This window comes from Pituophis catenifer, unplaced genomic scaffold, assembly GCF_029215685.1.
Source record: "Pituophis catenifer annectens isolate HBS135680 unplaced genomic scaffold, rPitCat1.0.hap2 SCAF_2, whole genome shotgun sequence".
Taxonomy (NCBI): Eukaryota; Metazoa; Chordata; class Lepidosauria; order Squamata; family Colubridae; genus Pituophis; species Pituophis catenifer.
In genome coordinates this window covers 126,545,486-126,561,418 of record NW_027256882.1, presented here as the reverse complement: position 1 = coordinate 126,561,418, position 15,933 = coordinate 126,545,486, and the positions used below count along the sequence as shown (strand labels likewise).

Genomic DNA, 15,933 nt, shown 5'->3' with positions numbered 1-15,933 from the left:
CCGCTGACTCGACTCGGCTCGGCTCGCTCTCCGCAGCCGCCGCCACCGCTTTCAGCCCAGCCTGACGGAGCCTGGTCAACTTCAGCCAGAATCCTCGCCTCTTTGCCGCACCGGCGGAAAAAAAAGAGCGAAGGCGCCGGCCCGGCAGCTCAAAGCTTCCACCGGCGAAGCAGCCTCAACTCGCAGCCTCGCAGCTCCGTAACCTTTTCGCCTCCCCGGGCTCTTTAAACGGCTCATTAGCCAATAAGAATGGCTAATCGCCTCCCGCAGTCCTCGGCTCCCCGCCCTACGGGGGGAAACCCGGCTCACCATTGGCTGCTTTTGATCAACAAAAGGGGGGGCTAATTACCATGAGGCGGGCTGCTCTTATAGGCTCCGAAGGGTGCCAGTCAGGCGCGCCTGTTCTCCGCCCTCCTCAGCTTCAGCCTGGCCGGCAAAGGCGCCTTGGTGCTGTCGCCACTCGTCGGCTCGGAGCTGGGCTGCGAAGGTTGCGAGGCGATGCTGCGCTGCTGACCCGTGCCGGCTGCCCCCCCCACCCCACGCATCATGCTCCCGGGGTTACCTCCCGCGGGCTGCTGCCTATGGGCCAGCTGCGCCTGATCGGCGGCCGTCTCCCCGATGCCCCCGGCCCCCCGGCCTCTTCGCCGCTGCACCCGCCGGGGCGAAGGAGGTGGTTGCTGCTTCTCCTCTTCATCATGCTCGCCTTGTGGCTTTGCATGGTCTACTCTTGCGTCACCGGATCGTGCGCTTCAGCCGCGCCGGGGCTGATGCTGCTGGGCTCTTCGCCGTCTGCTCGGAAAGCGCCCGGTCCGGAACTCAACCAGCTGCTGCCCCAAGCCCGGACGGCCAAGATCCAGCTGAGAGTCGATCCGGAGAACGACGAAGACGAAGACGACGAAGAGTTGGGTGGCGGCGGCAGCAGCAGCAGCAACAACGGAGTGGCTCCGGATTCCCCCAGCTTCATTTCCAGTTTCCTGAATGGCTCTGGGACAAAGCGGCTGCCCCAGGCGGTGATAATCGGCGTGAAGAAGGGTGGGACTCGGGCGTTGCTTGAGTTCCTGCGGGTCCACCCGGACGTGCGAGCGGTGGGCGCCGAGCCTCACTTTTTTGATCGCAACTACGAGCGAGGACTCACCTGGTACAGGTATGCCGGACTTGGGGAGATAGAGATCCCAGCTCGCTTTCACTAAAATTAATTAAGCACCGTCGGTGGGGAGTGGAACCCTATCTAAAGACGGGGATCTCTTCCGTTTTCGGCCTGATCTCCCGTACGTAGAGGTCGAGTTGGAGCTGCGGCATGGACCAAAGCGCTGCGTGGTCCATCGCTCCACATCGATTAACTTTTCTGTTTTAATAGCATAGAGCGGTCTGTTCTTTTTTTTTTTTTAACTCCCTTTGAAAAGTCCGAGTTAAGAAAGCGTCTTCTCCTTTCCTTCCCCGCGCCCCTCCCAAATAATTGCTACTAGCTGGATCGCGAGAGTGCCTTTAGTGGCCAGGGGCTACTCTGGGCAAAAAAGGGACCTTCCCTTCGCCCGTTAATTGCTCAATCCACGCGCCTTCCTCTTAAATTAGCCCCTGAAGGCCCGTTGCCCCGCGGAGTCTCGAAGGAGGTCTCTGAACGTCGGCTCTTTTGCAATCTACTCTCCCTATTTTAAGAGAGAGAGAGAGTGTGTGTGTAAGAAAGAATGAATGAAAGAAAGAGAGAGAAAAAATGAAAGAGAAAGAAATGAAAGAGAGAAATGAAAGCGAAAGAGAGAAAAATAATGTTTTAAATGCATGTAGATGGAGAAGAAAATATTCGAAGGAGGTTGACGTCGGTTGGTAAGGAGGGGGAGGAAATCAACTGCTTTCTGCTTTGAGAGGGGAAGTATTCTGATCTGCTCCAGAAAGAAAGAAAAACTCTTAACGGAATCCCGAAGTCGCCGTTTGGGATCCGCTTCTTAAACGAAGCGTCGCCAAAAGATGTGCCCGCTTGCGGTGCTGGGTGGCAAATTAAGGGTCCCTCTTGTAACGCTCGATGTGGGAACTCGCAGTGCCCCTGTGCCCACCGGCACTCCCCAGAATCCTTCCTCGAGAGACCCGTCGCAGGGTGGGGGGCAGAAGCACCCCCCCACACACACACACACATTCTCTGCCTTTTGCACCTCTCGGGCCAGTGAAAGAGTGGCAGATCAAAGCGGCGGTCCTCCCGCTCTCTCAACCTCTGTAGCCCAGTTCAAACGGCGAGGCGTTCCTCTCTAGCGCCTTCTTGGGTCGACGCGGGCGCCAAGAGGCAAACGCCTCCGGTGCGCGGTATAAACTCTGCTGGGCGGAAGGAAGCACTGCAGCTCTGGGTCCTCGGCTTCGGCTTCCGCGCTCTTAGCTAAGGGAACGCAGCGGGTCCTCCGTTATCCAGGCCTGAAAAGAAAGCTTGAGGGCCCCTTCAAGCGCGCCCCAAACCCAACTTCGAGGAAGTCCGCTCAAAGGGTTTTTACCGCCCGAGACGCGTTTTAAAATCAGGAACTTCTCTGGAGAAACGCAATTAAATCGGGAGCGAGGGAAATGTCACTTATCTACTCGTCTGAATGTGACTTAAAGCCAACAGAACGGGGAAATCGCTGCAACGGCCGAGATCGGGATCAGTTTCCAACCTAGAAATCTCTGGCTCCAGCTGGTCTGCTTCCCGGCCCTTTTAATCTTTGCTCCTTTTGGTTCCTTCTCATGCTGGCACACGTTGATCTGTGGTCCTTTCTCCTCGCCTTTTCACCTCTTCTCAACTTCGTTTCTAAACCAAGGCCAAATTTATGACAACAAAAGTTAGCATCCCGACGGCTCTCGTGAAGGGATCGTTCTTCAGTTGTGTGATCCTGTCCTCCGTTGAGGGGAAGGAGCTCAACTATTCCCAACTGAAAATGGAGAAGGGTGATTATATAGGATAGGTGGTGAGAGAGAAGGAAATAGAAAGTTGGAGGCAGTAAGTATTCCAGGGCAGTTTTGCTGAAAAAGTTAAGAAAAAAACTTGCCTCTCATCTTCTGATGCAAATATGCTTTTGGGGTGAAAGTATGTGGAGCACAGTGGACAGTGAACTGCAGGGCATCAAAAACCATAGGACTATAGAGTATGTACAACAGGTTGCAGGAATTTATATAAGTTAAAAGAAAGTAAATCACATTCTATGGAAGGTGGCTGGCTTTATATAGTAGCTGTGATTTAAATAAAGTCTAAATGTTTCAATTAAAAGTGGTTTAATTTTGCATTCCTTGACCTGCCCTAAGATCTAATTTGTATTCTTCCTTATTTACACTCTCCCAACCCTTTGCACTTATTTCAGTAAACGTATGGAGAGAGAAAAAAAAATCAATGGAGAATTTTCTACTCTGTTTCATATGATGTGAACTGATGTTTCATCAACATTTGGTTTGTATGTTAAATATTTTTGGATTAAAACATCTCAAAGGAAATAGCTTGGTTCAAAAAAATCTAGGAGCACTCACTGCTTTTAAAAGTTATGACAAATGGCACTAACTAATTGTTGCAGGAGACTTTCTTTATGGGAGAGTTTGTTTTTCAATGTTTTATAGAGCCTGCTATCAAGAGAATTTAAGAAGGAACAAAACTAAATCCTTAAAAAAAAGAATTAAATTAAATTAAAAACCAAATCATCAAATGTTCTCTTTGTTTCAGGGGATTTGTGATGGATTTATGGCTTTCTTGACAAAATTGCTCAGACATTTGGGGGTCCGTTTTTTCCCTGATAGATTTGTTCTGCTGCCAACTTTCCTGGCTCAGCTCTTTTGTCATACAGTACTTGGTGATTATGTGAGCTTGTGTGAATGTCCTTAGTGGAGTCCAGGAGGCAGAGTTCCCAGATGGAAGAGACAAGTAAAGGAAGACAGTTTTTAAAAGATCCTCCTCAGCCTGCAACTGATGAACAGAGCTGTCAAGAAGACAAGAAACGTTAGCTATTACCGCAAGATGAACTAAGGAAAGTTTCCAAGTAATTTAGGAGTTTGGGAATGTAGAGGAAAGAAACATGCCTTTGCTCTTTTGCTCAGCACATTACCTAAGTCTTCTACAACTATTGGGGTTAAAATGAAACCTGAGCATTGCTCCCATTCTAATATGGCCTTGTAACCAGAAGTTTAGATTTGAATAGATTATGTTGCTCAGGTTATGTCATGAGAGAAGTGTGGTATGCCCAACCTGTAGCTGGGAAATACGGGCCGGGTTTGTTTTGTATATGGCTCATGACTTGCTTTCAAATAACAGAAAATTCATAGCAATGATTAACACCCCCTTGACTTCCAGTTTCAAAGGTTTTCTAGAAATGTGCATTGTTCATTTGTATGTAACACTCAACGTAGGCCATGAAATTGCAGTCAGATGAACGCTACATTTGAGAGGCATAACGGTTTTACTTAAAAAGCGGTGCCTTGTTGTGTACGCCTCTTCTTGGATTAAAAAGAGATATGAACTGTGTTGATTAGGGAGATCTGATAGCAGACTAATGATTGCAGAACTGGAAAAGATGGGGTTTATTATTCAATATGGTGGAAAAAATAAAGCAAAATGGAATTAGCTGAAAAAAGCCACTGGACTGGATTGGTACAATTTAACATTGGCATTGTAATACATGTGCATACAGTATATCTCACTTCCTCTCCCCTGCTGTTATGTTACTCATTATGTATTTCTATTCTCAGTCCGAGAGAATAGTGTTGCCATTTTCATATATCAAAAATTTGATGTTCTCTTTTTTTCCCAACTATTCTTCTTATTGCTACCTTGTTCAAAGAGAGCATTGCATACTCCGAAAGCAATGGCACGTAAGAGGTTTTGATATGCTTTAAATTATTGGGTGCTTGAAGAAAGTTGTCCTGCAAATATGTAATGTGCTGAAATGCATTGTAGACATTTATTTAATGGACTAGGAATATAAAAGTTTCTTAATAAAGTATCAGTGAATACTTTACCTTATGTTATGCTTCTCCAAACAAGGTCAGTCTGTTTAAGGTGAAATAATAAGTTGCTGGGTGTGCAAGTACATCAGTTTCTTGAGCTAAGTAAGCACATGAAAACTATTTAAAAACATACAAACAAACTGAGATAGGTACTCCTAAGAAGAAAAATAAAATAATAATGGGAAAATACAGAGGTTATAAACTGACAAAAAAGTGGCCTGAATAAAAACAAACATGCAGAATATTTAAATCCAGTATTTATCCACTTATCTGGCAATTTAGGGTTCTGAGCAGCACAACTACATTCTTTTAGCTGTAATATAATTGGCTTTTTGAAGACTTAAATACACATGAAGTTGACGCCTGTTTGGAACTGTAGCACCAATAGAAACAACTCTGAAGCACTTCGTTTCAATTATGTACAATAATAATGAGCTCTTCAGTTCCAAGACATTTTTAATAAGTTAAACTTACAGTTATGCAGAGATTTCATTTAGAGTAGCCTTCAGTTGAGGTCAATAGTACTAACATCTGATTAGATATGTGGGTAAATGTGAAATTAGGCTATGATTTAGAAATGGAAGCCTTGAGATTAAATAGATGCAGAGTGATCCAAAACGGATAATGTTAATTGTCAGATTAATGATTTTGGCCATAAAACACTTAATTTAAATGTTGAGATCAATTCTGTGTGTACTCTTATGTAAGGAGCAGAGCTGATGACATTTAAAGGGCAATCAATAGTTTAATTTACTGGTGTCAGTAATGCTTTCATAAAGTTTCCTTCCCCATCAACAATCAAAGAATTGAAATAATTTTACCATGAAAGCCCCATGCACGTCTATTTTTAAGAAATCTACCAGCATTCTGTGGGATTTCTAAGTGAAAGTGAAGGTTTGCAGCCTTAAAATGCCATATTAAGGACCTGACACAGTTAGTAAAAGCTGTTTTCCTCTGCTCTGCCAATTCAACTTCAGAGTTGGCTATATTTCATGTACTAGCAAGTTAATCATGGTAGAACCCTTGAAGTTATTAGTAACTATTGATTTATTTGGTGACTCTAAATGATGGGTGATTTTTACTAGAGTAAAAGCAAGCACTTTGTCTTTTATGTCTTTTAATGAATTATGTTTAGCATTTAGGCGTGATTGTTCAAATGTAATATCAACACACATAACTATTGTTTATTTAGGAAAGGGAAACTGCAGAGGTTATTCTGTTTTCTATGAAACATCAGGACTTTTTCCAAATGTGTGGTTCTGAACAGATCTTACACCAAAGCCAAGTTTGAGTTGTGTGATAATTTTCATTGCTTCTTTTGATGTGATCATCTTGGATTCAGTAAGAGTTTTGCTCCAGGGAATGTTGCCTGAAACAAGCAGATGCTGAAAATGGCCATATGTGTGTTTCTAATTTTAATTTATATTCACTGCTTTTTCTATCTTTCTTCAGCTTTTGAATTCTGAAACCATCCTGAAGAAAATACTGCTTCTGGGAAAAATTGAAACCAGAGAGGGGTGTGTCTGTTTGGCTTATTTAGGATTGCTAACAATGTTAACTGTTTCTAGATGTACCCTCTAAGAAAATACCTCTGTTTACATTACCTGGTGTTTTCTACTTATCTTGATACTTTATTTGCTTCTACGGAGACATTAAAAAAAATAGTTTAGGAAAAAGACGTATATGCCCTATTCAAACGTGAACAGTTTTTGAATGATCTGGTGATCTAAATTTCAACACCAGTCTAATCTTTGCTGAGAAAAATAAATGCTGAAAATAGAGTTAAAATAATTCTGCAGAAATGAGAGTCTTCTATGTTAATGAAGTAAGGAATGCAGAATGTGTTGCCTGTGTCTAGTTTTATCACTTTGCATTATAGCATTTTGGAAAGGGAAATCTAAAGAATTGTCATGGTTTGTTAAGGCAGACAATGTTAAAGCATTTTGAGAGTTCTACATTAAATTAGCTGCTTGAACTAGACTGTAAAATGGCTGATCAATCCTTCTGGGTAAGAAATGGGGAGGGGAGGAACTAATTGCAGATAGGATCCCTAACTCCAATAAGTGGAATAAGTCAATATTTAAGGGCACTCTTTGCTTTAGGGCTGGCATAGCCTGCTCTAGTTCAACCACCCTTGAGTCATTAAAATAAAACACTTCTTTCTAATTAATGTATCTAATCTATTATTCTAAGGCTAATTCAGCAAATATGCAAGCAGTTTTTCCTCCTGGAAGGAAAAATAGTTTGTGAAACTAGTAATTATACAATTGCATGGTTCAGACTCCAAGGAAGAGCTATTAAAAGATCACAGGGAAAAAAAAGTAAAAAGAAATACTACTGAAATAAGTACAGTTCAGTGCAGTTTATATGGGCAGCACGCAAGACATCTGCATAATATAGTTTCAAAGCAACTTGCCTGAAATTCTTGCAGCCCAATCCCAAAAAATTTAAATTTGTATGACTGGGAAGTAAGTTCCATTGGGTAGAAATGGATAGGTTTAGGATTGAAGACACGTGGCACAAAACGTTGCCATATTTACTCAAGAGATAGTACCCACTATGGGAGTATGCCAAACTAAGCAGTGATAGGAGGATCTAGCCACCTAATTCAACCGTCTACTCGGTGCTTCAGGGCTTTAATTAAAACCAGCTCATGCCCGCTGGAATCTGTAGTACTGTGCAATTTGAGTTTTAAAATTTATGTATAGCCATTTTGACTATTTGGCACTGAAAGACTTTCTGGCTGTTTAGGAAGTTTAAAACCTGCATGCCAACGTTACAAGCAATATTCTAACTCTGTCTAGCAGCATTTATATCAGCTAAAGTCTGGTCCTTGAATAACTGTATGGAAAGAAGAAATTATAGAACTTGATGCATTAGACTAGATCTTCTCTTTGTAATAGTCCTTAAACAACATAATGAACTGCTAAATGGGTGCACCTTACTTTATTTGTAAGCATAGTTTTTTTAAAAAAAACCAACAAAATTTCTAGAGAAATGGAACAGAAAAAAAAAACGTTTTCATTTCATTTTCCATAATATTTTTTTTTTAAAGGTAGACAGTAAAGGAGAAAAAATAAGTATGCAAACCCCTAAATGCGTGAAAATACACTTTCATATAGTCGAGCTTTAACGATGCAGCAATTGCCTAAACCTTTCAGAATTGCTTTCTTTAATGTGCAAAAGCTTTCTTTTTGACTTCTAGTACATTACTCTGTTATCAAGGCATAGTTAATTTGGTGGTTGGGAGCAATATTTTTTTAAACAGCTTTTTTTTAATGGCTGTAGATGTTAATTAACCCTTCGGGATAACTCAGACCATGCAACAGATTGTAGAGGAAGGCTAGAACTGTATTGTATTAAGATTGCTTATAATAACAGAACCTTGCAAGTCTACCTGTGTCTTCCCTTCACTCCCTCCTATAATTTAGGGAGTTGTGTGGGCAGGCACAGGAATCTGAGTTTTTCTGTGGCATTTTTCTTCTTCTCCAACTGTTTCTCTTACAGTCTCTCTATTCCTTCTCCAAGGCTATCTTCTCAGTTCTTTATATATACCAGCAAGCTTGGGGAAGGGGCAGTGGGGGGGGGCAAAGGCAGTTTTTTTAATCCCATCCCCTATTTTTTTTTAAATAGGTACATTAAGCCTAATGAAGGTTTAATGGAGGACTAATCTGATTTCTGAGGAGCCCCGGGTTTACTTTGAAGCAAAACTAATCCTGCAACCTGCGAAATTGGCTGCCATTGATGAAGGTGATAAGGATAGCTATGTAATAGTTGAAAACTTACTTAGGGACCCATATAGGTAGTCCTTGACATATGACTATATTTGAGCCTGGTCGTAAAGCAGGTCATCACATGATCAACTTTTTTTGTTAGAGTGGTTAAGTGAATATGGTGGTCATTAAGTGAGTACTGTGGTTGTTAAACCAATGCATTGTTTACCATGGGGTCTTTTTGCTGGAAATTAAAAGTAAATGTTTTGGTTTTGGGTAAAAAACATCCTTGCAGTTACATGTCCATGGGATGCTGCAAATACATCCAAGCGCCCAAAATGTCACATGATTGGGGGCAGTAGCCATCAGAACCAGGTCATAAATATCTTTTTTTTTTTTTGAGGGGATGTCATTGTAACTTCAAATGGTTGCTAAATTCATAGCAGACTAGACATAAGTGGAGGACTACCTATAGTTGAACTTGTCTGTTCATTGCTTTGCAATGGAATAGCTAATATGGAATTTCATAGCTCACTGTTCACTCCAGGACTTTGATTCTGAGTGGCTCAAGGTTGACTCAGCCTTCCATCCTTCCGAGGTTGGGTAAAATGAGGACCCAGATTGCTGGGGGCAATATGCTGACTCTATAAACCACTCAGAGAGGGCTCTAAGGCACTGTGAAGCGGTATATAAGTCTAAGTGCTATTGCTATCTAACACTTTGTAATGCATTTGTGCTGAAATTATATTGATGGAATGTTTGTTACCGTAACCAAGCTGAGTTGTGTAGAGTCTGCCCTCAAGCCTCCCTTCATCACAAGGGCCTGTTTTCCAAAAGGAGTAACTGGTTCTAGCAGCCTTCCATAGGAAGGTGAGGTTGATGGCAGGGGTGAAATCCAGCAGGTTCTGACAGGTTCTGGAGAACCGGTAGTGAAAATTTTGAGCAGTTCGGAGAACCAATAGCGGAAATTTTGAGTAGTTCAGAGAACTGGCAAATACCACCTCTGGCTGGCTCCAGTGAAGGGTGGGAATGGAGATTTTGCAATATCCTTCCCCTGCCACGCCCACCAAGCCACGCCCATAGAACCGGTAATAACAAAATTTAGATTTCACCACTGGGTTGAAGCCTTTGCAAGCATGGAGCCAGTTTCTTTTTGAGAATGTCAAAACAACATTCCTTGCAAATAAATGCAGTGTGGATTCTGGAAGTCTTAGCTGCCTTTTTGAAGGAGACAAAACTGATCCTATTTGCCTTCAGACTATAAATGGCCAAAATGGCTCTTTAACCTGGAGACAATGGAAGCTGTTCCTTGTTCTCCATCTCAATTTGTTAAAACTGTGGCTCTACTAAACAGTTTCTTCTCTTTAAGACTAAGTGTTTTAAAAAAACCAGCTTTCTTTGGTGTTTGGGAAATCTGTCTCCCTTTTTTTTCTGCTTCTGAATATAAACAGCAGATGCATCTTCTTTTCTCTCATAAGCTAAAAACGTTTGCATGAAGCTTCCTGTTTTCACTGTTCCAATAGCCATTCCATTTCTCTGGGAATTCTAGCACAAGTAACCTTGCATAGGGTCATTATTATCCTCATCGTCTGTTTTTTGATTTAGGCAGGCTAGTTGCAACACTCTTGAAAGCACCCCTGCTCTATCATATTGGAAGATGACCAAATGAGTAAGCAGCTACAGCTGCTCTGAAGGCTGACAGGTGGTTCTTCACAAAATGGATTCTTGAACTCTGTGGACTAGTCTGAAATTGGTATTTATCTTTATTGCAATTTATGTTTTTCTGGAATTAATGTTCAGTTTAGGAACCTCAAGCTGTCTCATTACATTGTTTTTGGAGGATACAAAATTCTAACTGACAATTATGAAAGGCTTTCTATGTTGTTCCCTTTGGGGGTGGAGAGATATCTAGGAAACCGGATCCTCTCTGATGCATGTGCAAGTTTTCAGTAATATAAATTAGGATAGGGTGCTGCTCACATAGGCTATAATCCAGGGGTGAAATCCAGCAAGTTCTGACAGGTTCTGAAGAACTGGTAGTGGAAATTTTGACTAATTCAGAGAACCAGCAAATACCACCTCTGGTTGGCCCCAGAGTGGGGTGGGAATGGAGATTTTGCAATATCCTTCCCCCAGGAGGAGAGGGAATGGAGATTTTACAGTATCCTTCCCCTGCCACACCCACCAAGCCCACCAAGCCACACCCACAGAACCAGTAGTAAAAAAAAAATTGGATTTCACCACTGCTATAATCACTGAGCATGTCTGCTTATTATGGTATCTCTATAGTCCACAAGACCTGGGAGGTACTGGATTGAATACTTCAATATTAAAATAAGCATTAATCCTGTAGTAATGCATCATACTTTGCCTAACATGATGTCTAGAAATAAACCAAGAGTATGAGTCTAGGACTGATTTCATGCTATTTCAACTTTAAGGCACTTCATTTCTATTTCAGACTGTATCTTCAGCATCTTGAATAGTTGAAATTCCTTGGAAACAAGAGCCCAATATGAGTCCAGATGGGTCTCTGTTTCTAGTTTAACCTGCAATACAAGGCTTAATATGTTTTCCAGCAGATCCGACAACAAAATAAGTTTGTGTTGCAGCATGATAGTTACAAAGAACATGATCCCAAAGAAAGAATGAGCTCTTGTGATCCATCAGCAAGGCCCTTGTGCTTTTATGGGATTGTTATTTAAAAAATAAATAAATTGTTTTAATAGATGACAAGAATGATTACTATTGCTGATAAGTGTACTACAGTTTCATGCATGCCTTTTGATATGGTGCAACTGCTGTGTTCTTCCCAGCAGGTCACTGATGGGAATGGCTTTGTCTTCCCTGATCATATTTCATAGTCTCAGCTGTCCAGTTGAAATCCCTCATCAACCAAAATCAAATGTGTATTTGGACTGGGCAAGTTTGGTGAATCCAGAATATGTGGTTCTTAAGTTAGGGTAGAACTTCATGCTAAGCAATAAAATGGCACAGTCTTGAAATTAAGACAGGAAGGAAGGATCATAAGATTGTTTGCAGGTATCTTTGTACTGTATCTCTTCAACTTCCTGTATAATGCTGATCTCTGGCACAACCTTCTTAGCTGCCTAATTCTTAGGGGTACACAAATCTCCTTTCTTGACTTACTCAGAAATGAACAATGCTAAAATTGTGTTTTTTTTTTTACTCTAATAGAGACAAGTTCAGATCCTGTCCTGATAAAACAATCAACAGTATACTTCTGTGTGGATCCTGAAGTTTCCTATATCTTGCATCCATAGTTCTAATTTTATAAAACTCATTGTATCCTGAAGTTGAGCAAACCATCCACCACTGAATAACCCATAGTATTGGATGCATTTTCTTGTAACAGATTATAGCATAGTATATAAACTTTTCTGCATGATGCAATTGTTAATAAGTCCTATGAAAACTCAATACTTGATAGGTCAAACTAATGGTGTATCTCCAAGTGTGGGTTGCTAATTGAACTGAAAATATTACCTGCATCTGAAATGGATGCACCTTATTAACCCAGGAAACTACATATGGTGTTTACGTTGTCACACAGCTTCTTAGATGGGTAAAAAGACAGAGTAGGGCAGAGAGCTGCTAAGCCACCATCAGCTCCTTAGTGCTGAAAGATGACAGACACTATTCCTCCCAAGTCTTTGCCCTTCTGTCAAGACGAGTGGTGATCAATGAGTTAAGAAGATAATAAATAGGCCAGAGCTCTCTGGGTAGTTAAACATATGGCCTTAAAGCACAACAAATACTAGACCTCACTTACTCCTATAGTCTAATTACAGGATTGGAAAGCAACCAAAGATATCCACTGCTACCTGCTGTCACTGTATGGTGTCCAAAGTGATTGAAAGCTCTAGTGGTATTGTATGCAAGGATTCTATGCTCAGTGCCCAGTGGTATAATGTTTGAGGGAGAATCAATACCTTGTTCTATTTCTAGCATTCCTGATGTTTTATCTGGCTTTGGGGTACGCTCATTGTATGGAACTTCTATCCGAACAAGGCCTCTAAAAAGTGAAATTATTTTTCATCCTCAGAAATATATGCTGCATTGTGGAACTGTCTAAAAACTTTGGTCCCTTTTAAGTTAATCAATTCTCCGGGGTTTAAAACTAAAACTAGAGATGCAGTCTAAAAACAGATTTTCAGGGCCATGTTTGGAAGGCTTACTTTAGCTGTATTAGTTACTAACTTTCCATTTAACTTCTAGTGGACAAAATGTTAGAAAAATACTTTTGTGCCTCTGGTGCAATGTATGGGTAAAATATGTTGTGCAGTTAAAATTGCCAATGGCCAGATGGTCATTAAAACAAAATATATAAGTAAAGAGTTCAACTATTTTTTTCAACAAATATATTCTTCAAATAATACATCACTAACAAAAAATTATCAATATTCAAAAGTAATTATCAGTTATTAAATATTACACAAAATTGATAAACTTTCACCAGCCATATGTATTTTATATATATTTGAAGACTTTGATTCCCTGAAATTTCAGATCTTAAAACAAATATTAAACAGATTTAAATTGGTCCAGCTTTTGTAAGATGATTGAACGTATTTATGGACTGGCTAAAGCCCAGATAAGATTTAACAGTTATGATTCAGACTTTAAGAAATATCAAGCAGGGTTATCCCTTATCAGCTTTATTATTCTTTTTTTTTTTTTTAAATTTTTTATTGTAAACAAACATACACATATAGACATAAACATTAAAACAAACTAGACATAAACTAACTATACAATGAAATCAAGTCGCATGACTTGAACTTTGAAAGTAGAGCTACTTCGGTAATTATATATCAATATATCTATATATATTATCTTTCATCTTGTATCAATGTTTATATAACGATATTTCCTGTTATTTACTTATTTTTGTAGTATTGGGTGGTAATCTCTTATTTCGTGTCTTTTTTATCTAACCATTTGTACCATTCTTGCCAAGTTAAGTAAAGGTCTGTATCTTCTTTTCCTTGTATTTCTTTGGTCAATTTGTCCATTTCTGCACATTCCATAATTTTTTGTATTATTTTTTCTTCTGGTGGCGTGTTTTCCAATTTCCACATTTGTGCGAAGACAATTCTAGCTGCAGTTAGGATATGTATTATCAAATATTGTGTCTCTTTTTTATAGTCCTTTGTCAGTATACCTAATAGATAAGTTTCTGGTCTGAGGGGTACTTTTTGGGCGGTAATTTCTTCCAGCTGACTTTGAATTGTTTTCCAAAATTTTTTGACTTTGGGGCATGACCACCACATGTGGTAGTAGGTCCCCTTCTGTATTTTACACTTCCAACAGTTCTGATTAGTATTGGGAAACATCCTTGCCAACCGTGCAGGGGGGAGATGCCACCTATAAAACATCTTGTACGTATGCCTTATCAGCTTTATTATTCAACTTCTGCTGTAGAAGTATTAGTAACATCCCTTGGATCTAACATTTGAGATTATGGGATAAAATTGGGTAACAAGACATAGCATTTAAATTTATCTGCAGAGGATATGGTTCTGACTCTCAAATGCTTCCCACTTAGCTAACTGTATTAAGAAGGAGTTAGAGGAATTTCCAGAGACATCAGGATTATCAGTTAATTTTCACAAATCACATTTGATATTTTTCACACACCCCCTAGCTTCAAAAAGAAATTTCTATAGATTTAGAAATATCAACAGTGTATAAATCTTTAACGTATTTAGGCATCACTATTACTAAAACATTAATTATTTTTTATTAATAATTAAAAACCAACATGAAAGAAATTAAATAGGGAAATGACAAACTGGGCTTCAGAACATTTCAATAGGGCGAATTGCAGTGGTAGAAATGAAAATTCACGCAAGGCTTAATTATTTATTTCAATGCCTCCAGTGAAAATTCCATTCCAGAACAGGACAGAACAGCTTTTGCTTTCATGCCAAAAAGAAGAAGAAGAAGAAGAAGAAGAAAAAAAAAGAAGAATAAATAGAAGGATTTCATATAAACCTCAGAAACTGGGAGAGCGGGAGCATACTCAATTTGATAATGTATTATCAAAAAGCACAGTTAGGGCCTGTGATTTATTATGGAAGACTCTTCGAATCCATGGATCCAAATTGAAGTTATATTACAACCAAATAATTTTATAAATCAATGGTTCTTCCACCCAAAATATTTGTCTGGTAAAAATTATTAAAAATATTTTCACTAAAATGATGCTTCAAGTTTGGAAAAGTATATAGATAGCTTTAATAAAGCAGACTTCTCCTTTAACGTTTTAAATAACATATATAGATCAGGGTTAGCATGGTGACATAACATCTTTATAAACTACAAGATTGTTACAGTAATAGGGAACTTCTCTATAAAGATCAGATAGAGCAATAAGTAGGCAATAAGTTGCCCAATATTACCGTATTTTCCGGCGTATAAGACGACTTTTTAACACATGAAAATCTTCTCAAAAGTCGGGGGTCGTCTTATACGCCGGGTGTCGTTCTCCTGTAACCAGGCAGACCAGCCCGAAAGGCTCTGACGAGCCTTAAATGGCTCTGGCGATCCCAGCTCTGACGATCCCAGCTCTGACAATCCCAGCTGAGTTCCCTGCAACTCAGCTGGGATCGCCAGAAACCACGTAAAAGGAAAAAAGTTTTTTCCCTTTTACTCTGACGATCCCAGCTCTGACGATCCCAGCTGAGTTCCCTGCAGCTCAGCTGGGATCGCCAGAAACCACGTAAAAGGAAAAAAGTTTTTTCCCTTTTACTCTGACCATCCCAGCTCTGACGATCCCAGCTGAGTTCCCTGCAACTCAGCTGGGATCGCCAGAAACCGCGTAAAAGGAAAAAAGTTTTTTCCCTTTTACTCTGAGGATCCCAGCTCTGACGATCCCAGCTGAGTTCCCTGCAACTCAGCTGGGATCGCCAGAAACCACGTAAAAGGAAAAAAGTTTTTTACCTTTTACTCTGAGGATCCCAGCTCTGACGATCCCAGCTGAGTTCCCTGCAACTCAGCTGGGATCGCCAGAACCATGGCTCTGACGGTCCCAGTTCTGACGGTCGATCCCATCCCAGCTGAGTTCCCTGCAACTCAGCTGGGATGGCCAGAGCCATGTAAAAGGGAAAAAGTTTTTCCCCTCCAGCTTGCTTACCTCAGCTGCTAGTCCCAACGCTTGCCTTGCTTTGCTTGCCTGAATCTATTCAGGCAAGCAAGCAACTCCCTGCCTGCAATCAAGCAAGGAGTTAGTTGTGGACTTCAACTCCCAGAATTC

At 40.5% G+C, this 15,933-nt stretch overlaps 1 protein-coding gene across 1 annotated transcript in view; it reads left to right on the top strand.

Moving 5' to 3' along the window:
* Positions 1–581: 581 nt before the first annotated feature.
* LOC139312575 (heparan sulfate glucosamine 3-O-sulfotransferase 3B1-like) overlaps positions 582–15,933 on the top strand; it is a 45,669-nt gene continuing 30,317 nt past the window's right edge. The window contains exon 1 of the mRNA XM_070937477.1: positions 582–1,144. Coding sequence (XP_070793578.1) covers positions 582–1,144 — 563 coding nt within the window. The remainder of the gene's footprint in view (positions 1,145–15,933) is intronic.